Source organism: Taudactylus pleione, unplaced genomic scaffold (genome assembly GCF_031769625.1).
Source record: "Taudactylus pleione unplaced genomic scaffold, aTauple2 ptg000647l, whole genome shotgun sequence".
Lineage (NCBI taxonomy): Eukaryota > Metazoa > Chordata > Amphibia > Anura > Myobatrachidae > Taudactylus > Taudactylus pleione.
In genome coordinates, this window is record NW_028285049.1 from 1,909,657 (window position 1) to 1,934,268 (window position 24,612).

The 24,612-nt window shown below is 46.5% G+C and overlaps 1 protein-coding gene across 3 annotated transcripts in view; it reads right to left on the reverse strand.

Moving 5' to 3' along the window:
- DAB2 (DAB adaptor protein 2) overlaps positions 1-24,612 on the reverse strand; it is a 142,473-nt gene that overhangs the window by 53,614 nt on the left and 64,247 nt on the right. For all 3 annotated transcript variants that reach the window (XM_088455240.1, XM_088455241.1, XM_088455239.1), the window contains exons 2-6: positions 19,967-20,157; positions 12,908-13,047; positions 8,162-8,260; positions 4,149-4,280; positions 3,345-3,428 (exon numbers count right to left, since the gene is read on the reverse strand). In XM_088455240.1, coding sequence (XP_088311366.1) covers positions 3,345-3,428; positions 4,149-4,280; positions 8,162-8,260; positions 12,908-13,047; positions 19,967-20,054 — 543 coding nt within the window. In that variant the 5' untranslated portion in view covers positions 20,055-20,157. The remainder of the gene's footprint in view (positions 1-3,344; positions 3,429-4,148; positions 4,281-8,161; positions 8,261-12,907; positions 13,048-19,966; positions 20,158-24,612) is intronic.

Sequence of the window (24,612 nt, forward strand, 5' to 3'; positions counted from 1 at the left end):
TGCACATGTGCTGAGAGTGCAGGGTGTGTGCATATGTGCTGAGAGTGCATGGTGTGTGCACATGTGCTGAGAGTGCATGGTGTGTGCATGTGTGCTGAGAGTGCATGGTGTGTGCTGAGAGTGCATGGTGTGTGCATGTGTGCTGAGAGTGCATGGTGTGTGCATGTGTGCTGAGACTGCATGGTGTGTGCACATGTGCTGAGACTGCATGGTGTGTGCATGTGTGCTGAGAGTGCATGGTGTGTGCATATGTGCTGAGGGTGCATGGTGTGTGCATGTGTGCTGAGAGTGCAGGGTGTGTGCATATGTGCAGAGAGTGCAGGGTGTGTGCATGTGTGCTGAGAGTGCATGGTGTGTGCATATGTGCAGAGACTGCAGGGTGTGTGCATGTGTGCTGAGAGTGCATGGTGTGTGCATGTGTGCTGAGAGTGCATGGTGTGTGCATGTGTGCTGAGAGTGCATGGTGTGTGCATATGTGCAGAGAGTGCAGGGTGTGTGCATATGTGCTGAGACTGCAGGGTGTGTGCATGTGTGCAGCAGGGTTGCCTACCCTCCCGATTTGGGCGGGAGCCTCCCGATAATCAGGTGCAGCTCCCGCCGCCACGGAAAGGCAGGCAAGCCTCCCGGCAGCCGGCGATCCCCCCGACATCCCCCGCAACTTACTCTTAACCCCCGCTTTGAGGGCAGCCAGTGACGCGATTCACGTAATTTTGACCCCGCCCCCTGCCTCACAATGCCTGTATTATCGGCATTGTGTGGCGGGGGCGGGGCCAAAATGACGCAATCGCGTTACCCCGCCCTCGTGACGCCTACAAACGGCAGGCACCCGTCCGGACACGCCCCCTTTTTCGGCCACGCCCCCCGCTGCCCTGCCGATCTGGCTGCTCCCTCCCGGAAGGAGCAGCCAGAAAGTCGGCAACTATGGTGTGCAGAGAGTGCATGGTGTGTGCATATGTGCTGAGACTGCAGGGTGTGTGCATATGTGCAGAGAGTGCAGGGTGTGTGCATATGTGCTGAGACTGCAGGGTGTGTGCATGTGTGCTGAGACTGCAGGGTGTGTGCATGTGTGCTGAGACTGCAGGGTGTGTGCACGTGTGCTGAGAGTGCATGGTGTGTGCACATGTGCTGAGACTGCAGAGTGTGTGCATGTGTGCTGAGAGTGCATGGTGTGTGCACATGTGCTGAGACTGCAGGGTGTGTGCACGTGTGCAGAGAGTGCATGGTGTGTGCACATGTGCTGAGACTGCAGGGTGTGTGCATATGTGCAGAGAGTGCAGGGTGTGTGCATATGTGCTGAGACTGCAGGGTGTGTGCATGTGTGCTGAGACTGCAGGGTGTGTGCACGTGTGCAGAGAGTGCATGGTGTGTGCACATGTGCTGAGACTGCAGGGTGTGTGCATATGTGCAGAGAGTGCAGGGTGTGTGCATGTGTGCTGAGACTGCAGGGTGTGTGCATGTGTGCTGAGACTGCAGGGTGTGTGCATGTGTGCTGAGACTGCAGGGTGTGTGCATGTGTGCAGAGAGTGCATGTTGTGTGCACATGTGCTGAGACTGCAGGGTGTGTGCATATGTGCAGAGAGTGCAGGGTGTGTGCATATGTGCTGAGACTGCAGGGTGTGTGCATGTGTGCTGAGACTGCAGGGTGTGTGCACGTGTGCAGAGAGTGCATGGTGTGTGCACATGTGCTGAGACTGCAGGGTGTGTGCATGTGTGCTGAGACTGCAGGGTGTGTGCACATGTGCTGAGACTGCAGAGTGTGTGCATGTGTGCTGAGAGTGCATGGTGTGTGCATGTGTGCTGAGAGTGCATAGTGTGTGCACATGTGCTGGGAGTGCATGGCGTGTGCACATGTGCTGAGACTGCAGAGTGTGTGCGTGTGCATGTGTGCTGAGAGTGCATGGTGTGTGCATGTGTGCAGAGAGTGCATGGTGTGTGCACATGTGCTGAGAGTGCATGGTGTGTGCACATGTGCTGAGACTGCAGAGTGTGTGCATGTGCATGTGTGCTGAGACTGCAGGGTGTGTGCATGTGTGCTGAGAGTGCATGGTGTGTGCACATGTGCTGAGAGTGCAGGGTGTGTGCACATGTGCTGAGACTGCAGGGTGTGTGCACATGTGCTGAGACTGCAGAGTGTGTGCATGTGTGCTGAGAGTGCATGGTGTGTGCACATGTGCTGAGACTGCAGGGTGTGTGCATATGTGCTGAGACTAAATGATACGTGCTGGGACTTCATGGGTCTGTGTATGCATATGTGCTGAGGTTACAGAGACTACATATGTGCTGAGGTTACAGAGACTACATATGTGCTGAGGTTACAGAGACTACAGTCAGTCCATAAGTCTGAGGGGGGGCACTAATGCTCTTTCTTGCACAGGGCACCAAAATGTCTAGTTACGGCTCTGCCTATCATGGAGAATATATAACTAGGAGTGTCCTCATTTAGATGATTTACAGCACATATGAGTGAAGCGGCGGTGGAAACCAACTTTTGCAGCAGGCCAGGCCATTTTGCAGAGGTGTGAGGCTCCAGTGACACCGTCTTCAATTCTGCCCTTGTTTGGTCATTCTGGATTTTATTTGCATATTAAGCATTTCACAGTAGATTATGTATTTCGCAGAATTTACAGTTGACACACAGAGCTAGAATGATGACAGTACCAATTCATCTTACTCTGCAGGGACATTTACAAATGAAACATTCCTCATGGAACACCTAATGCAAAAATCACACTCAGATGCTAAATGTGACGAAATTTCCATGGAACAATTTGGAAAATGTCACAAATTTCTATCCAATATTTACAACTACCAAATGACAATGGAAAGCTGTAAGTAAACACCTACTGTAAGATTTACATACAGCTCAGTCATACGCAAGGGTGGCACAACTCAGTCACATGCAGGATGGCACATCTCAGTCCCAAGCAGGATGGCACAGCTCAGTCCCAAGCAGGATGGCACATCTCAGTCCCAAGCAGGATGGCACAGCTCAGTCCCACGCAGGATGGCACAGCTCAGTCCCAAGCAGGATGGCACAGCTCAGTCCCACGCAGGATGGCACAGCTCAGTCCCATGCAGGATGGCACAGCTCAGTAACACTCAGGGTGGCACAACTCAGTCCACACAGGATGGCACAGCCCAGTCACATGCAGGATGGCACAGCTCAGTAACACTCAGGGTGGCACAATGCAGGATGGCATAGCTCAGTCACACACAGGATGGCACAGCCCAGTCACTAATCATGTAGCTTTCACACTTAGCTGCTCTCCATAGTGAGTAATGTGCCCACTTATATTTCTTCCCCTTACAGAGGATATTTTATTTTATGATGTAGGTGAACATACCTTCTTCTTGTCTTCATCTTCTCTTTTCTTTACGTTATATATGACCTGGAAGAGATCCTTCAGATCCACGACTAAAGGTTCAGCCTGGACACAAACAAAAAGAGATAGATCCTAAATAGCTGAAGATAAGCTGATGAAACGTGACGCCATACAGAGAGCTCCGGAAGTCATCTCAGAGGTCGGCCACGTTTTACCACAATCAGACCAGAGCTGCCATAATCCTCAATCTATATCATTTCCCAGAATCCAGGAACTGCCATTATATAATCAGATCTGTCACCATATACACACTGCAGTTTCCACACTATGAGGTACATTTACTAAAGTGTAGGTTTTTAGAAGTGGAGATGTTGCCCCTAGCAACCAATCAGATTCTACTTATCATTTATTTAGTACCTTCTAGAAGATAAGAGCTAGAATCTGATTGGTTGCTAAGGGCCACAGCCCGCACTTTAGTAAATATACCCCTATGGGTCAGATGCATTTGCGGCAGATTTTCCGTTCCATTGTTGAACCACCAGGTCAGAAGAATATCTAGGTGTCATTTTGTGGCATCAGCACAGGGGAGCACCAAGGAACCTAAACTGAAATCTAGTCTAACTATGCTGCAAATGTATGAACAGATAACATGGGTCGTAGGCTGATCCCTTTACAATAGTAAATATGAAATACCAAAAAATGTCAAACTGTGAACGACTTTGTCCTGTGTTCTGATAAGGACGATAATTCCCAGGTCAACTTTCCATGAAATAAATGAACATTTCATCATTTTACGACAATATCCATCACCCTGCCATACTCTACCTGCTGTGCCGTCTTTATGGCAAAAAACTGATGTTGTCCTTCAGCTCCGCAGACGTATCCAAATGCTCGGTTGTCTGTCACATCCCGGGCAATGAATGAAATCTTATTAACTGGATGTTCATGCTCGATTACCTAGAAAGTAAGTAAAAGGTAGACACCCTAAGGAACCATCTTGCGTAGATAAAGGGTTTGAGTAATGACGGACAAATTTCAGCATAAGAGTTACATTTATAAACACTGTGTAAGAAAGATCACTTCATATGCTGCAAAGTGTTAATGGTTCTCAGCTGTAATGATGATCTCCCCCACAGGGGGCAATAGAGGGACATGTATGAATGCTGGTGCACATCTAAAATGTGCAGTAACTTGTAGCAAACAATTAGAGCTGGGTATGTTTTTTAAACCACAAACCTGAAACACAAGCCAGGAATGTTCCATCTTTATCTAGAAGGTAACAAAAAGGCCTAAAAACACATCGAAAAATGATAACATGGTCATTATTAAAAAATTCAATATACAAATAGACAGGGCCGGATTAAGGCTTGTGGGGGCCCCAGGTCAACTAAGTTGTGGGGGCCCCCTTCAAGCCACAAGCAGCCTACATAGCCATCCCCTCCTTCCCCCTTACCACACTGAGTCTACATAGACACACCCCCCCTCTTGGCTAAACGGAGTCTATTGCCCCCCCCTTTTCCCCTAGCCTCCCAGAGCCTACCGCTGCCCTGGAGCTGGCACCCGGTTATCACTGACAGCTTGCCTGGCTTCAGCCAGCCCAGCGCTTAGACATTTTCGGCGGAGCTAAGGTTCCGCCGGAATATGCTCTCTCAATGCACCTGTCGGTGGGTCCCCTGGGACCCGCCAGGCCCTAAGCATTCACCTGGGATTCTTAGCGTGAATTCGCTACTGCAGTGAGCCTGTGTGGGGGCCCCTTGTGTGTGGGGGCTCAGGGACGACTGCCCCTGTTGCCCTCCCCTTAATCCGGCCCTGCAAATAGAGCTTTTGAGCAATGTTCTCAGGGCGTGATTCAGAGCCGGATGCTCTTTGAGAGCGCTCGCTCTGAATCAGGGCGTCCCTTTTTTTAATTTTAAAGACGGCTTCCTGGCCGCTCGGATGACCACCCACAGCTTATGCGAGCGGCCAGGTGATGGTCGCGATGGTCAAGACCATCGTGACCATCAGGCTTGCGACGAGACCCTTGTGGTAGGGTCTCGTGGCCGCAAGCCCCAGTGGACTTCCTGCTCTAATAGAGCAGGAAGTCCACCTACTGACATCACGAGTGATGTCAGTAGGGTCGCCCACAAACGGCAGGCGTTCCTGCAAGAACGCCTCCGTTTGCCCAGCCACCCCACCTGCCCGCCTCCAAAACGGGGCAAGCTGTCAATCACCATCGACAGCTGCCCCGCTTTGGTGCGAGACCCATAGCGACGGAGTGCCCATCGCTGGCCGAGTCTCACGCATGTGCACGGCGGGGGACCATCGACCCACTTGCCGCGAGTGGGTCTGAATCAGGCCCTCAGCGAGCAAGCCCATTCTAATCAAAAATGAAAATGATGTGTGGCACGCCTATATTATGTTTGCGACTGCGGATGTATCTGCTTTACCCTGTAACATATGTTACATGGTCAGTGGCTGTCATGGCATGGTGCAACTACTGTAGAAGAGCTGTTTCAGTAGGTAAGATGTATGTGGACACATCTATATATTGTGTACATTGTGTACAGACGATATGCAATGCGGTGCATTGATGCTTGGCTGAAGCACATTCCTTAACTCCATACGCAATGGAACCTAGTGCATTTTTCATGGCTTTTTACATTTAATTTGGATTTCATACAGAATTAAAACCAGTTTTCTTACATGCTTATTCAGTAAGGGTCATGCAAGTTGAACACAGCCATATTAGTGGGGATGCTATTTATTGTCCCGAGCATAAGATGTGCTACCTTACTACCTTTATAGGGTAAATCCCACATGTTTTTTTGGAGGCCGGCTCCTTACTCTCCCCATCTCTTGATGCAATATTTAAACAGCTGTGGACCATAAAAGTTAGTAAAGTTTTTACAGCTAAAGTCTCCAGTGACAGCGTAAAGGCTCCGTTTACTGGAATGTCATATTACACATGACTAAGGCTGTAGCTGGCACAAGTGTTAGAATATTTCTGCTCAGAATGTTTTCTTACTACATTTCTTATTCACTCCAAAAAAAATGTACAGGGCGGACGCGTTGGACCTGGCTCTGTCAGGGTCAGCTGAATAGTCATGGAAGGCTTCAAAAATACACACCTAAAAATCTGTAATATAAAGCTGCATACACACGTAAAGATTTTCTGTCCAACCATCCAACTAGTTATTTGGTTGGAATGAAAATCTGGTAAGGTCTGAAAGTAAATGACAATCAGCAATTTGCTCCCAAACGCCGGAAAATGGACAAAAACTGTTGTTTGAACAAATTGTTTAGATCAAACATTTAACAAACTTGTCTGACTGACCATTTTCATCTGTTTTCTGGCATTTAGGAGCAAATTGCTGATCATCAGTTACTCCCATACGTTACCAGATTTCCATTCCAACCAATCAACTAGTTGGATGGTTGGACAGAAAAGCTTTACGTGTGTATGCAGCTTAACTTCCAAGGTGCTGAAAGACTCAGATGTATTATTTACCGGTAAAATAGAACTATTCTTCCTTTATTTTAATTATTACACCTAAACTTTACACATTCTGAAAACAATGTATAATGAAAATGTGGTCACTAAGGACTTTTTTTCAGTGAAGCCTCACTTAAATATTAAATTTTAAAGTCCACTGAGTGTGAAATAGTTTGTTTCGGGGGAATATACTATATGACTAAACTCGGCCCCTGCATTTAGGTTATGATACTGCTCCGCTGATGTGTCGTGCGCATCTTGCGCTAATCTGTTTTATCCTACACGCCCCAGAAGAAAATCCTATAATGCTATAGTACTGCATCCCTTTAAAATGGACTGAAGCTCCCGTCCGATCACACAATACATTTTGCAGTTGGCTAGTCACACAGGCCTGGCCAACCTGTGGCTCTCCAGCTGTTGTGAAACTACAAGTCCCAGCATGCTTTGCCAGCTGATTGGTGGGAGGGTATGCTGGCACGTGTAGTTTCACAAAAGCTGGAGAGCCAAATAATAGGACACACATATCCAATTCTTGGACACCCTATTGGTCCAGGTATTCCCTGCTGCTGCTGCTGAGCCCCTGAGCCAATCTCAAATAAATACTGCGATTTGGCTTGTCGTTTCCATAATTTCCGAGAAGAACATTAGGCCAACTTGTTGTGTAAACCGACCTTCCTTCCCAACCGGCAGAACCACAGCTTCTCCACGTTCAGGAACCTAACATTGCCTTGAGAAATGCCCTGCATCCACAGGTAAAAGTTACTCTCCACAGTTCAAAACACTGGTGCAGGATTAGGCATAGGAGGCAGCTGCCTTGGGTGCCACAAGACTCGGGGGTAAGTTTACTACAGTGAGAGTTTTTAGAAGTGGAGATGTTGTCCATAGCAACCAATCAAATTCTAGCTATTATCGTCTAGCAGGTGCTAGTTAGAATCTAATTGGTTGCTATGGGCAACATCTCCACTTCTAAAAACTCTCACTTTAGTAAATTTACCCCTCAAAGTCTATTAGAAAATGCAATCACATCTGCTTTTGGGGTCCCATATTCAATTCCCGGGGATGTTCAGCTGCACTCATCCCGAGAATTAGGGGTACAGCAACATCGCAGACCATTCTGCACACCGCTATTGGGTGCAAGGAAAAAGACTGTGATGCTGTGGCCACAAGGTGCTGGGAAAACGGTCGGAACGCTGGCACTTCCCTGCCATTGTGCCTAATTGAATAACCTCGCTTAGAATGCTAGTGCACAGTGCAAATGCTGTATATCAATAAAACTAACTAAAATTCAGTGATGTTTTATATTTGCATAACAAAAATAAAGATTCAAGAAAATAAAGGTTAAATAAATATATTCGATAGAACTTACACCAGTTTTTTCATCGAGTATTTTGATACCAGAAAGAGAAATATTGACCCAAATCCTCTGCTTGTGCTGTCCCTGAGAGCGTGTGGCTGCTGCCATTCCCTGTAAATAAGAAAAAAATATAAGGAGATCTCTATATGTCACAGTAACAGGAAAATGTGCATGTTAATATGTATGATAATAGCACTTACATTATGTCTAAAATATATATGGTCATTACTGGGTCTATAAATAGGCAGACGGAGCGTCTGCCTACGGCAGCCTGAATCCTGCAGTTTAACTGTTTAACTCACTTTAAAAGGAACACAAGACCATTATAATTCACCCCTATGTCACCAAATCATTGCCCATTGTTAAAACTAATGAGTGTTTTATCTAAGTGGAATTCAAATCTAACCCTGTCTATGGTCACTCAGTATCTGATGTCAGGTCTGTGGAATGCTGTCAAATACTTTTACAGGGTAATAATTATTCATTTTCCCCTAGAACGCCTTAGATTATGTGAAAGGACATCTGCTTGTATTAAATAATACACTATTAGTGCACACATAATTAAAAAGGTGCAATTAACTTTTATTTGGCCTAAACAACAATCTATTTAAAAAGTGTAAAAGTGTTGTTATTCTGTACAGATGTGTCCTCATACATCTCGCCACCTTGCGCGCTAAACAGCCCTTCTAGTCATGCCATGCCATGGCGTGATTCGGTAGCGCTGAGCGTCTTTTTGTGCAACTTTTTACCTTGAAATGCATCTTATTCGCACAGTGATGCAAATAGTTAGCACAAGCCACTTCTGCTGATTAAATGATATGCGGTTTGCCTATGTTCTGTGAGCGACTGCAGGTGTATCTGTATGCGAAATGCTACGTTACAGTGTCAGCGGCTGTAACACTGCTTGTGCTAAATATTCGCATCGCTGTGCGAATAAGACGCATTTGAAGGTAAAAAGTTGCACGAAAAGATGCTCTGCTCTACCAAGTTACACGGAGATCCCGCGCTATGTGTAGCGCGACTTGTAGCGCACGGAGGATAGATGTATGTGGACACATCTGTATTTTCTCACTAGCCCACGTAGCGATAGGTTCACCAGGCATACTGGCACCCTGACACGGAGGAAGGGCTGGTAAAAGGCACTTTTCCCCCAGAAGGCCTACATTAGATTATACCAGTATCAAAGCTGGGGGGGGGGGTTGGCCGGAGCACGTGCCCCGGGGGACAGTGGGTTCAAGTCAGTGTACACAGTAACAGACACACCGCCACCAGCGCCGGGTAGTACACTCTCCCATAGTGCCGAGCGGGAGGACGAAGGAGCAGACAGCAGGGATTCAGGTAATTGTTGTGACTTTTTTTGTGTGTGTCTTTGTGCTATATACCACTACTGGGGGCACTGCATAGGAGGGCCCACTACTGTGGGCACTGTATAAGGGGCACTACTGGCAGCACTGTATAAGGGGCACTGCATAGCGGGGAGCACTACTGGGGACACTGTATTAGGGGCACTACTGGGAGCACTGTATAGGGGGGACCATCACTGGGGACCCTGTATAAGGGGCACTGCATAGGGGGGACCACTACTGGGGGCACAGTATAAGGGGCACTGCATGGGGGGACCACTACTGGGGGCACTGTATAAGGGACACTACTGGGAGTATTACAAGAGGGTCACTACTACTGGGGGCAGTGCATAGGAGGGACCACTACTGGAGGCACTGTATAAGGGGCACTGCATAGGGGGAACCACTACTGCGGGCACTGCAAAGGGGGGAATACCACAGGGGGCCCTGTATAAGGGGCACTACTGGGAGCATTGCAAGAGGGGCACTACTACTGGGGGGCCTCCATTTTTTAACTTGCCCTGGGCTCCAAATACCCTAGTTACGCCACTGGATTATACCATCTTTAATATAAAACAAACCTTGAGAAGTACTGGGTGTATTGTGAGGAGTCTAATTTCTGGCTGAGGTAAAATTGATGAAGGAAGTTGTGAATGGAACAGAGAGGATTTTGTAGTTATTAATCGACAATACATGAAAATAAAGTGTTTTATCATTCCACACTCTGGCAGGGCTGAAGTATGTACTAACATGGCTATTGTAGAGGACAAATCCAAAGTACATTATGTTTGTGACTCTTTAACAGTAATGAAGTGTGACGTAAAATGGACACAGAAGTGGTAGATAAGCAGGAGCCAGTGCTTGCGCCATGCAGGCACGCAACAGCTGTACTCCATATTCAAGGGGAATTTAAATAGCTTCACTTGACTTTATTGTATTAAATCTGTATCTTCTGCCCTTATCCAAGATACTTTCAGTTTTTTAAGTGATGCTGGGGTATAACAGCATGAGCTCGCAGCAGCACAGAGTATTTCAGGTGAGCAGTTTTCACAGGAGACCACACATGGTGATGGGCGTGCATGCGCAATTAGACTCCCGGGTCATAAACCCGCAAGTCATTTAATCACCGGGACAGCTCAATTTTGAAAGAGCCAGTACACAGAGGAAGAGTGGCGGGAAGTGATACTTGATACAGCTCTAGCGACTGTCTCTCTGCAGGGGTGTGTGGGGGGAAGTGGAGGGAGGTTGCAGTCGACCAGAAAGTCATAGGTCACCTTAGCAAAGTACATGTCCAGAAGTTCATCCAGCCACTGGCAGGAGTGCTGTGCATTGCGTCATACACGGGTGTTACCAAGTGGTTAAATCGACCTGTAATAATAGTTCGGACCTTAAGGGACCTGATTTCAGGATTGGAAGCGGTTTCATATACCTGCACGGCCGCTCCAGTGATATAATTTAACAGTAAGATTATATTCTAAATATCAATACTGATTATTTTTTATTCATTTTGTAAATATTCGTTTGTAAATACTGTACTTTTTTGTAAGCGCTGGCTCTTCCAAAATTGAGCTGTCTATATATTAAAACTAAAATTCAATATGTTTGCCTCTGACTGCTTTAAGGGAACTAGAAGACACTGAATTTAAAGATAGTCCTGAATAAAAATAAATACTAGACTGCAAAGTATTTGACCCTTTGAATGCTAATCAGAGAGTTGTTAACTCTTTATCAGGAAGCATAGAGTGTACTGAGCATATGCACCTGTAAATAAGTTAGGTTCTCCATGACCTGTTTGATAGAGACTAGTAGCAATCAAGAGTGAAAGTGCATGTAATGAAATTTGCTTTGGGATATGCTAGCTAATTTGAACCTGAGTGGTATCTGACTGATACCCCTTTCACATCGCAAAAGTAACCCGGTATATTGCCGGGTCGACCCGGATCGAGGTGCAGTGTGAACACGGCAACAGAAAAATTGCCAGGTCCAGCGACTCGGCATTTCAACCCTGCAATCGACCAGAGTTGAACTCGGGAACAAGCCGGGTTGATGTGCAATGTGAACGGGCCCAACCCGGGACTTAGCAAACACAGCCGATTGGATGTTCCTGGGTCTCACTTGATGATGTCAGCAGCCAGACACACAGGCAGCACACTGCAGACTACAGCAGAGGCAGCATTCCGGCAGCCTGGAGGGGGCTAATACCACTACTGTCTCTACAGTGATGGCTAATTGGAGTGATGAAGAAGTGAACTGTACACTATGCTGCCAGAAGCTGCATCATGCTCTCACTGGCTGAATCAAACAGCAGTAAAGCACAAACACTCATGAACTCAGGGCTACAGAGTGGTAATCCATCAGCCATGATTCCTGCAATGCTGGGAGCAGTCCACACCCCTCCCTTTTGTTCCCTTTTGTGATCTTATCTTTGTGAGCTTGAAAATGTCAATTTTTATTGATATTAATAGGGTTTTACAGGGCTGACCTGGGTTCAGTGCGAACAGGGCCAACCTGGGAATAACCCTGGTCGAAGGTGCAGTGTGAAAGGGGTCTGACCCGGGTCGCAGCTGGGTTGGACCCATGTTCAAAATCCCGGGTCAGAGCCGAGTTTGCGATGTGAAAGGGGTATGAGAGATTATGCACTGAAATTCTATGTAGAATGAACCCTACAGTAGCAGTCAGCAAGTGGTTGTGTCTAGGACAATATTTGTCTGCTAGGGGTGTGTTTCTGACATGTGGCCACACCCACCGCTGTGATAGGGCCACGATGACAGATCTCACAGCGAATCGCATTGTCAAGACCGCAGACTGCTCACTTCACTGGGAAGCTATCAGGATTTGGGAGGCTGGTTTATTGTCCAGGGAGGGCAAGGTAACTACCCAAAATGTTTGAGTCCAACTTGCTTAAATAGTATTTTTGTGCTATGGGGCAGTGGCAGACACCCGTATTGCCCCATTACTGTCTGCTCTGCAAATAAGATGGGCAGGAAGTAGGGGTTGTGCAGAGATAATCCACACAGCGCAAGCGATATGGGGGTGCATATAATGTCAATCTGGACCTCTCCCAGCATGCACATTACTTTTCTCATTATGAAATATATCTTTTTTTTTTCCAATAGCAACCTTGTCTTGTAGCTATTACAGATCTCATAAGAAGAAACCTCCGCCGACAAGTAACGTGTCTCCTGTAATACCAGTCCTGTTACACAAAACATTCTGCGTCTTTTGTGAAACGTCTTCTCAGGCAGAGATTATTATTTTGTTCACTATAAGTTCTATACTCTCCAGAACGAAATGTGCCCACTGCACTTGACAAAGCAACATGGTCTCAAACAAGGAACCTATTATCTCCAATATAAAAGATATCGCCAGCAATGGGCGACATTGTTCCTCGGGTATGTCAGGCCAGGGCGCTTACCTTCAGCTTCATCATGGAGTCCTGACTCATTTTATCTCCACGCGCTTCAGGAACATCGTCAATTCCAATTAATTTGGCTTTGTAACGTACGCCGTCTCCTTTAAATCTGGCCAATAGGAATTCATCTGTTTTTTCCGGACCTGAAAATTATCCAGAAACCATGAGATAATCTCCCACAAACCACAGAGCCTCGGTCCTGGTCAGTTGCTGCAACTTTATTGCATTATTTCTATGTTGGGTGTTTAGAGAACTACAGTGCCCAGCATGCTCAGCCTATATTACTCCTAAACGCCAGAGATGAATGAACATGTGTTGAAATTTTGTTTAAATAATTTATTTTTTAATGTTTCTGGTCTGTTATTGCCATCCTGAGATGAAGATAACAGGACAGGCATCGCACTGGTGCACATACTGTGGCAATACATTACACATAGGATGCCCCAATCTATGGCAGGCTCAGGGCCTGATGCACAGGAGGATGGCGTGTTGATGTTTTTGCATTTGAGTTATTATTTGCTACTGCGCATGCGCGAAAACTCCTGTAAACCACTAAGGCGCATGCGTACACAGAGATCGCTGCTGCATATGGAATTGCTTCCATTTGAGCTGGCGGCGAATAGCCATGGGCATTACTGGGCGGTGCATGGGAGGCGATTTGAAGTGAATGCAAAACAAGACCGTCTCATGGGCGTGTTATGGAAGTGTCACCGGCGTGTCAGTGAGCGTGGCTGCGTTCTAAAACACAGATCCACAATCACAGAGGCCATGTTTAGAGAATTTTCAGAAGGAGCCACTGCACCAGTCATAGGGAGTCGTAGGTGTTGATGGTGCAAGCAATGGTGCGCAGATTGTAGGGTGTTTACAACCACCGGCGGAGCTGATCTGTCCACGGGCACTGAAATTGGGTATCTCAGAGCTTGCAGAGTCCGGAGCACACTAGTACACAAGAAAATGTCTGAAATTAGCATTTGTATATTACCCCCGCCGTGATCTGCAAACATTCCACCTCTGAATCAGACCCTGAGATTCTCGCTCTCTTTTCCTACGCTTTTCACATTTTCTTACTGTCTTTTCTAACTTTTGCTCTCTCATTTCTTTCTTTTTCGTCTTTTTTTTGCTCCCTTTTCTTCTCTTCTTTACACTTTTTAGGGCTGACTCTGTGTTAGAAGTAAAGCAACAAAAAAAGTAACTTTCGTTGGATCTGCAACAAACCATGTTGCAGTGCAAGGAGTGCAAACACATTTACTGTTTCTGCATGAAGGGTAAATACTGGGCGCTTTTGCATGTACAGGACAACCTCCTCCCCACTATCCCTCTGCAGTGGCGTCACTAGGGGGGTGCGGGGGGTGCGGCCCGCATCGGGTGTCACCCTTCAAGAGGGTGACACCAAAAAGAGCAACACACACACATGCGGGCCGCACCCCATCCACAGACCCGTACGCTGCCCGCACACCCCCTGCCGGCCCCAAATGGACTGGCCCTGCAGCCGCCGCTGCGGGTGAGTTAAGTCTCTCACTGCGGCGCGGCCGGCGTTCAGAGCCACACACAGGCACAGAGCATCTCTCTTTGCCTGTGTGTGGCTCTGGACGCTGGCCGCTGGCCGCGGTGACGTCATCAGGCACGCGGCACGCCGGCTGAAGGGGAAATATACCTTTCCATTCTGGGAAGGAGAAGAAGGAGGTGTGTGCCCGCCACCCGGACAAGCCAGCCTGGACTTCATAAAGGAAGGTAAGTAGTACTGCACAGGGGTGGGGGCACAGCATAAGCAGCGTTACTGGGGCAACTGCATATTGGCACTACTGGGGATAGTGTATAGGGGGCACAGTATAAGGGTACTACTGGGGGCACAGCATAAGGGGCATTACTGTCTGGGGACACTGCATAAGGGGAGCTCCTGGGGTATTGTATAAGGGGTGCTACTGAGGGTACTATATAAGGGGCATTGCATAAAGGGCGCTACTGGGGTACTGTATAAGGGGCACTGCATAAGGGACGCTACTGAGGCCACTGTGTAAGGGCACTACTGGGGGCACAGTATATGAGGGTCTAATACAGGAGGCATTGCATGATGGGCTATAATACAGGGGGCATTGCATATTGGGCACAGCTGCAGGGTACATTGCATAAAGCGGCACTACTTAAGGGGGAACTGCTTAAATGGGCAGAGTAACAGGGGGCATTGCATAAGGGGCACTACTACTGGGGGCATTGTTTAAGGGGCACTACTATGGGCATTGTGTATAAGGGTCACTAATGTGGGCATTATATAAAAAGGGCACTACAGTGGGCATTGTGTAAAAGGGGCACTACTGTGTGTCGTAACATAAATAAGGGACACTAATTTATGGTGCAATGTGAATAAGGGGTACTATGTGCGTTGTAATGTGAATAAGATTGTGCTACTGTGCGTTGTAATTTGAATTGGGGATAGTATTGTATGAACATGCCATTTTCTTTCGAGATCACGCCCCTTTTTTGCACCATATGCCTTAGGCGCATGCTGTCCTTTTATTGATAAATTGCTGAGGATGGGGCGGTCGTTCCACCACGTCTCTAGGACCACTTTAAGCACTGCTACCCAGAATACCGGGCGTGGCATCATTACTCCCGCCGGGTGCGCCCGGCATCCTGGGAGGAGCACAGTGTGAATGCTGGACAGGTAAGGGGGGAAAGTTTGCGGCGCTGCGCATCTTGGTCTCAATTTTTTTTTTTTGGGTGGAGGGGGGGGGTGTCACCATGCATTACAGCACCAGGTGACACCAACCCTAGTGACGCCTCTGTCCCTCTGCACATTGTACACCTGCCCAACTTTCACAGCAACATGGATTTGCCAAGGTGCAAGTTTGCTCCTTTTGGTTGCTTTGCTCCTATTTGTATATCTATATCTCCTCTTTACACTTTATCTAATCTCTTTTCAATCTCCTTTTCACTATGTCTGTCTCTGTCTAAAGCAGCGGTCTTGAACCTTTGGCCCGTTTTGATATAACAGCAAGCTAAAACTGTGGCAAGGCATCCTGGGATCTGTAGTTCCACAGCAGCTGGAGGGCCAAAGGTTGAAGACCCATGGTCTAAAGGAGTCTATTTATATAATAAAAAAGCCAAAAAATTTAAATTAAAATATTTCAATATATTTGTAACCAATAAAAAATGTATTTTTTTTAATAATAAAGCATTTTTTTTTCTCACATCTGCATAAGAGAAATGTCTTTCTTATGTATGCAGTAACAAGCTATGCATAGGGAAGCTATGAGCAGTCGATGGCCATCGAAGGCTGCAGGCTTGATAAATAGGGAGAAGTTCTAAATCCTGGGGTCTATTAATTATGCAGCAGGAGTAAACAATTATTAAGTACCACTGCGATTCACTATGGCGGAGCTCCTTGGTTGTTCCAGGTTTAATGCAATATGCTGTATACCTCTGCGCATAGTGATTTTACTCGGCGGCATGCTAATCTACTCTCCCAGGATCTCCAGCAGACTCACAACATTTTAGTAGCCCTCCTGACTCCTGGAAGAGTGGATGGTCCTTCCACCACGTAGAGATGCATGCGGACCCCCATGTTTTGGTTTTGGCAAAACCACCCTCAAATGTTATGGGTTTGGTTTTGGCAAAATCGCCCTCAAGCATTTTGGTTCAGATTCGATTATCGTTTTGGATTTCTTTAAAATTGATAAAAACAACTAAAACCATGTAATCTGGACCTGTTTACATGCAATCCAAAACCCGAGATTCAGTATTTAAACCCGTGTTCCGAATTTACAGCAAACCCGAGCTGGGAATAGGTTCTACTCAGAACCCCAAAAGTTATCCGAACTGGGACTGGATTCAGGGCAAATATGACGTAATTCTACAATAATCGTGTCCATTTGACCCTGCCCCTTCTTTCTCCATGGTTTACTTCTCGGTAAAATGAAAAAAGTGGAGATTGTCCTTTTCTCCAGCGGGTAAAAGGGATTATCACTGCTTCATAAATAGACCCCTTGGGACCGGGTTGGACGAGAGATGTGGCTGCGTATTTTGCTGTAGTCGTGTTTGCGTCTTTTGATAATGCCATGGTCGATTTTCTAACAACTCACTTGCAGCGCCTTGAGATGATGCATTTCCATCTCGTACAGTGTTTAGACGCACCATCAGTACACCATCAAAACTTGCACCAGGCCTATGGCAGGTGCAGTTTCTCCACCTGAGTATGGTCTCCTATGTGAGCGGCTGTGCATCTTTGGATGCAGCCGCTTCAGCGACACACTAGCGACACACCCGCCTAGCTTTAGTCCAAAAACTAAAATCCACAGACTACTTCCGATTCTGTACTGCGTCTCCATCTTAACCCTCTGGACACACGCTGTGACTCAGACGCACGCACACAGCCAACTGCGTGTGTCACCGACACTGTGTCCACCTCTGAATCAGGCCCTTAATGTCCCTGATAAATAGACCCCTTACTCCACAATCTTCTCCCAGCAGCAGTTAGTGTGATTGAGCCATTTAGGGTGTGTTCCGCGTTTCATGTTCTGATGAGCAACTTGTGCTAAGTAATAAAGAGAAAAGTGCTAGCAGAACAAACACAATATCGGGAGCGCCGCGAACACTTATGGCCAAATTCCACCTGAGAAACACGCGCAATTCTGCAGCAATCGTGTTGGAGATTATACGGAACCGTTCGTAAATGTTGCTCATCTCTATGAAATGACTGCATCTTCCAACTTCTCAAACTGCAACCGTGTGAAATTATTTTTGACAGTTATTTTCAGATATCTTATACGAGAAAGTTAATGAAAAAAAAAGTATTATTTTCTTCTCTTCTATTAAATAGCATGGAAAATAAGCCATTTCTGAACCTATGGATGCTAAGCATTATGGCGTAACACAATATTCTAATGATACAGTGCTGAGCCGTAAACCTTGACAAGCAGCACAGAGACTATAAATCTGCCCAGAAAGCCAGTGCTATCACATTTCTATGGTCTCCGTGGGTAGTTCATTCAACACTTTACATGCAAGCCAGATGTTTGTGGGTTCTAGCAGACACAGGTTGGATTAACTATATAACTGCTACAGTGCCCTCTGCTGTGTATGCTACTATACTGTATACAAAGTACCTTCTGTCAATAAAAACTTGCTGTGGTCTTGAAAAATAAAGGATACCCAACGAAATATTGATAGGCCAGTAACATCATAAGTACACAGGGATTTCACCTTAAGTGTTGTTTTCACTGCGTAACTTCCCTTGTAATGCAAATATTTGACCTCTGTTTATTGTGTTGAATTCAGCATTAAATTTCCTTTCATTTAATATATGAATCTTTGCACTGCATGAAGTGTAACAGTTTTTATAAGCATTCGAAATTGATAAACATTCAAATTTCAAAATCTGTCCGCAATTTTGGCCACCAGTGTATCTATCTATCTATCTATCTATCTATCTATCTATCTATCTATCTATCTATCTATCTATCTACTATCTATCTATCTATCTATTATCTATCTATCTATCTATCTATCTCATATCTATCTATCTATCTCATATCTATCTATCTATCTATCTATCTATTCATCTGTCTTATCAAAGGGAAGACAAGCTATTACAGACAGTGCAATTTTAAATTTTAATTTTTAAAGGAACACCTCGGCTTACAAGATGGTACATTTATCACGACCTATGATAGTATCACTGTTTTGTTTATCAACTGTGTTTTTGTTTTTTTTAACTTGATATCTTATATATAAAATGAATTGGTCTTTTTGTTTGTTTGTCCGGTTCTGCATTCAGACACCCCTGTACCGATTGGGATGAAACCAATGCGAGGTGGTCCAGTTGCATACTGGACAGGTTTTAGGGAGGTTAGGGTCCCGGTCAGTCCTCCCGTTGGTGTATGCTAGGCAAAACTTTGACCCGGGAAGCCTGTTCTGATCCTTCCACTGCATGGATTTGGCCGAAAACTTCACAGAGTGGTAACATTGGATCCCAGAAGACACACTAGGGTGTTGAGGTCCCTGTGGGATATCCCATTGGTGTATGCTGGGCAGAACTTTGACCCGGGGAGCCTGTTCTGGGCCTTCCACTGGATGGTTTGGACAACGTCACATAATAAGACTTTGGGCTCTATTTACTACAATCCGCATATTGAATGTGGATTGTAGTGTGATATTACCGAGTGAATTTGCATTGCGAATTCAGGCAATATCACAGGGATTTACTATAAATCCCTTGCAGGGACAGAGCTTATGATAAAGCTCTGTCCCTGCGGATCCCATCCGCACTCTAGTCGCGCCCGCGCATGTGCAGACCCACCGTCGCTGCTACCCCCCACCGATGCTAAGCTCCGCCCCCCGCGATCGCGGACCCCCGCGACCCCCCCCTCCCTTCATTACACTTACCTGCATCCTCCTGGCCTCCGGTGATCTTCTCCGGGCTTCCCGATCAGGTGATCTCCCATACTGCACTGGGACCCGATCACCTGATGACCGGGCCGCAGTGCACAATGGGAGACCAGCTGACAGGAGAGGAGCCATCACCGGAGGCCCGATCACCGGTCCCTGGATTCAGGTAAGTAAAAAAAAAATTTTTCAATCTTTTTTTTCTTTTTTTTACAGCAATCAGCTTGCGGTCTGTTTAGACCACATAGCTGATTACTGGTACCAACTCCCGGCTCTGCTCTCCCCGTTAGAGCAGAGTGGGAGCCCGGTAACCGGGGGAGACCCTGGATAACGCCACCTCCAGGTGGTGTTATTATCACAGGGCTTCCCCCGGTATTTTTTTACAATTTATTTTTAGTAACTCTGGTCGGATCACATTTCCCATTACAATTATGGGAAATGCGATCTGCTTTACTAAAAATAAGTGATACTATGGGTTGGAGTAGAATTTTACTAATTCTACTCCAATTGCCCTGTAATAACTATAGGTGATACTAAAATAATGTGAAAAGGGTGTGAAAACACCCTTTTTCACTTTATTTTAGTAAAAATAATGTTAATAAATAGAGCCCATAGTAACTTTAGATTTAAACCTGGGCAGCGCTGGGTAGTTTCATATAAAACAGAAATTTCTGACCATACCTTTTTTCCTTTCCTTCTTGACCGCAGGTTTGGCGGCTGGAGCCACGTCAGTGGTGGCACTGGTGCTGGATTCTACATCAGTAGACATGTTTGCAGGATGGCCTCAAAAAGTCAGGATCATTAAAGACACAACCTATCAGTGACAGAGAGTCTCCCGAAAATCCACCCTCAGCAGAAAGTCATATTTACACCTACAAGACAAAACAAATATATGTTGTAAGAAACTATTTTCAAACAATACTTAAAAAAATAATAAGCCACAAGACGAATAGAAGCAATAATCTGCACTTTGTTCTTGGCTTTAATACCACCAACACCAAAGCTGGGATGTACTAAGGTTGCGGTGGCCATTCCGCCAGTCACCGTAACATTACTAATCGCATATGTACTGAGATAAAGTACCCGCCAATCAGCTCCTAACTGCCATGTCACAGGCTGCGTTGAAAAATGACAGGGGCTGATTAGTTGGTATTTTATCTCTCTCCAAGGCTTAGTACATCTCCCCACTGTGGGCGGGATGTACTAAGCATCTAATCCGCGATGTGGTACATCCCGCCTGTCTTCGGGTACATACCGCAGTTCATTACCGCGGTATGTACCTAGAACATCGCAAAGGACAGCTCTCCCGATAAGAGCTGTCCTTTGCGATGTCTCTGGTCAGAGGGACTTCCGGGTTTAACACCCAGAAGTCCGTCTGCCGTCCTCCTGCACAGAAGGACGTGGGCCACGGGGTGTGATATGAGGGATCGGGAAAAGCATCCCGATAAAAAGCCCATAGGCTTCTATAGGGTAACGCAACTTGAAGGTGGCATTACCCATCAGGACGAAGCACCAGAATGCATCGCATTCCGGTGCTTTGTACATATGGGGATTGCGGTTAAAAACCCCAAAACACATTTTTTGAGGGGATTTACTGCATTTTTGGCCAGTGTCTGTTATTATTATTATCCAGACTTCCTATATTGCTGTTCTATTACTGTTTTGTTTCCAACTGTAAAGCTGAAAATCTTATTTACATAAATAAAACAACCGGGAACGACAGAACTGCATTGTTACTGTAGATTACACTGACCACTGGGATATGCGACATGTGTCCATCCCTGTGCAACTGAGTCTGTGTAACAAGAGCTCCTATGCGAGCAGCGGGCGCGGCTTTTCTTTGCACCGCATTGTGTTTTGCGACTTTGTACGTGTGTAAAACCGATTCCGTGTGGTAAAAGGTGTAGCCCAGCATCTCTGGTACACTGTGAGCGGCTTATTCTCTGCATCTGCTATGCGACAATGACGCAAAGTTGAAAGAAAAATACTGCAAGCGACTCGTCTTGGAGCATCTCACTCGCCCTGATTGTATGAAGACACATCTGTATGCTGAAGCTATATAGGTAAATGTTCATAAATAAGTAGTAAATACATTGGTATGAATACTATGCCCTCCCAGAGGATTATAAAGGTGGTCCCCTCCCAGGGTCCCCCGTGAATGGCACATGCACTGGCCGATGGCCACGCATTTACAGGAAGTCCCCACACCACAAAGGACAGCACTTATCGGAGGAGCTGCCCTTTGCTTAAATGATCATGCATGCTGTATTAGTAAACGCAGATATGCACGCGATCAGTGGCTTGATGCATCCCACCCAATGTGCTTCAGGAACAACCCTTTATATGTGAACCCAAATACAGACTTTCCTTATGTGGAATATGTAACACGTGTTATCCCATGAAACTGCATTTTCGCTTTGATAAACAAAGTCCAATGACATAATAACATAACTTAAGGCGCATATCCACTGCATGATATAAATGGACGATTGACCGATTACGACATCGTTATCATTCAATCGTTCATTAATCGAGCAGCGAATGTGCCGGCAACGACCAGCAATGTGCTCTCCCACTGGTCGTTGTCGGCATCTGTCAACGCCTGAACATACTGCCCAACCAGCCGATATCGACAGGTTGTGTATGTTCAGGGATGAGGGAGGGTGCCTGCACTGAGCGACATATCGTTCAGTGTGGGCACTGCACAGTATAATGAACGCTTGTACGATAACGATGTCGTAATCGTACAGTCGTCAATTACTCGTGTATTGGATATGCGCCTTTAATCATGGCACCTGAAACATTCAGAGAAAGCCATGATAACTACTAACCTTACACAAACATTTGTCAGAATTGCTATACATTAGAGATGAGCGGTTCGGATTCTGTGGAATCCGAACCGCTCCGAACATTGGGGATCCGAGTCCACCCGAACCCTGTTCGGGTGTTCACCGCCTGACTCGGATCCCCGTTCGGGGCCGAACGGCGGCCGCCTGATGTCGGATTCTCACTAGAGAATCCGACATCAGGGCTCCTATTGTGTAGGACAGAGCGCAGTGATAGCGCTCTGCCCTACACAGACACAGACACACAGCCGCCAGCGGCAGCTGTGTGTTTGTCACAGCAGCCAATGAGAGTCACACAGACTCTCATTGGCTGCTGTACGGAGGGAGCCGGCTGGAGCTCACACATGAGCTCCGTCTTCCGGCTCCCTCCGCAGCGTGTGACAGCAGAGCGGACGGCGCGGGAGCGGGGAATCAGGTAAGTTTTATTTATTTATTTTTTTTTACTTGTCAAATGTCCGGGGGCGCTACTGGGGGGGGTCTGCTACTGGGGGGGGCTATACTACTGGGGGGGTCTGCTACTGGGGGGGCTATACTACTGGGGGGGTCTGCTACTGGGGGTCCATACTATTGAGGGGCCTGCTACTGGGGGGGCTATACTACTGGGGGGGGTCTGCTACTGGGGGGGGTCTGCTACTGGGCGTCCATACTACTGAGGGGCCTGCTACTGGGGGGGGCTATACTACTGGGGGGGGGTTTGCTACTGGGGGGGTCTGCTACTGGGGGGGCCATACTACTGAGGGGCCATACTACTGGGGGGGGCTTACTACTACTGGGGGGGATACTACTGGGGGGCTTACTACTATGGGGGGGCCATACTACAGGGGGGGCCATACTACAGGGGGGCTACTACTGGGGCAGCCTACTACTGAGGGGGGCCTGCTACTGGGGGCAGCCTACTACTGGGGGGGGGCATACTACTGGGGGGGCCATACTACTGGGGGGCCATACTACTGGGGGGGCTGCTAATGGGGGCATACTACTGGGGGGGCCTGCTAAAGGGGGGCATACTACTGGGTGGCATGCTAATGGGGGGCATACTACTGGGGGGGCCTGCTAATGGGAGGCATACTACTGGGGGGCATTCTACTGGGGGCACTGCATAGGGGACCCTACTACTAAGGGGACTGCATAGGGGGCACCACTGCTGGGGGCATTGTGTAAAGAACACCGCTACTGTGGGCATTGTGTAAAAGGGGCACTACTGTGGGCATTGTGTAAAAGGGTCACTACTGTGGGCATTGTGTAAAAGGGGCACTACAGTGTGTCGTAACATAAATAAGAGACACTACTTTATGGTGTAATGTGAATCAGGCCCTATGTGCGGTGTAATGTGAATAAGATTGTGCACTGTGACTCCTTGGGCCGTAGCCCACTATGTAAACAAGTACTGTGACTCTGCTGGCCGTACCCCACTGGGTGGGTGCACTACTTTTCATTTCTGCCACTGCTGTGTGGCAATGTGTCATAGATGTACTTTATACTGTGGTGTCTGTGTCGTTGTGCTGCAGCTCACTGCAACCTTTGGCCAATAATGTTGAAAACAATATTATGAGCTGTTATATGGTCTAAATTGACTGGAAATTAATGTTATTGAGGTTAATAATACTCTAGGAAGAAAAAAAAGACCAATTTATGTGATTTTAGCTTTTTTTGTCAATTTTTGTAAAAAAATCCAAATAAAAATCCAAAGCAAGTCACCGCAATTTGGCAAATCCAAATCCAAAGCCGGACGACGAATTAGAACCAAATCCAAATCCAAATCCGGCAAAAATGGTCCGGCGCACATCCCTACTATACATATGCAGGAACTACACTGTAACTAGGCAACAGAACTCACAACACATACTATTTAATGTAGTGTCTGCTTTGTTAATATATTAATAACTTTTTTAACAATATACAGTGATAAATGATGTCATGTAATAAAACTGAGTCTCTAGTCATGACACAATTTCACACCATCATAGGAGCCCCAGCTCACCGTGGTGTATAGGGAACATTTTGTGAACCAGACTGATTTATGTTCCCTGCTAAAAATTCAGTCTGGTTTATATTAGTACTGAGCGGAACAGAATGATATCGTACAAAGTAGGATTTCTTGTTGCATTAGTAAATACAAAGGGCATTAAATGAAGATGGATGCTTTAAGTTGTGGGTGATGTCAGACACACAGAAGAGAGCCCCATTTATACCAGGAAACATGAGTAGTATAAATACTGTAAGTGCTTAATTCTGACACTGTTGCAGTAATTGAAGTTGTCTTTGTGTGTGAAGATTAGACTGTGCTAGACATAACAATTAAGCTCACCCCATCTGTATTCTTAGGGTTAGCAGCCTAAAATATAAAAAAAGAAAAGCAATAGATAAATCATATTTACAACCTCTCTAGTATCTCTACCCAAAGCAACATTTGCTAAAAATCTATAAAAAAATCTTTTATACTGTTAGTCGAGAAAGAAATGTCAGTGAATGGCCCTGTAC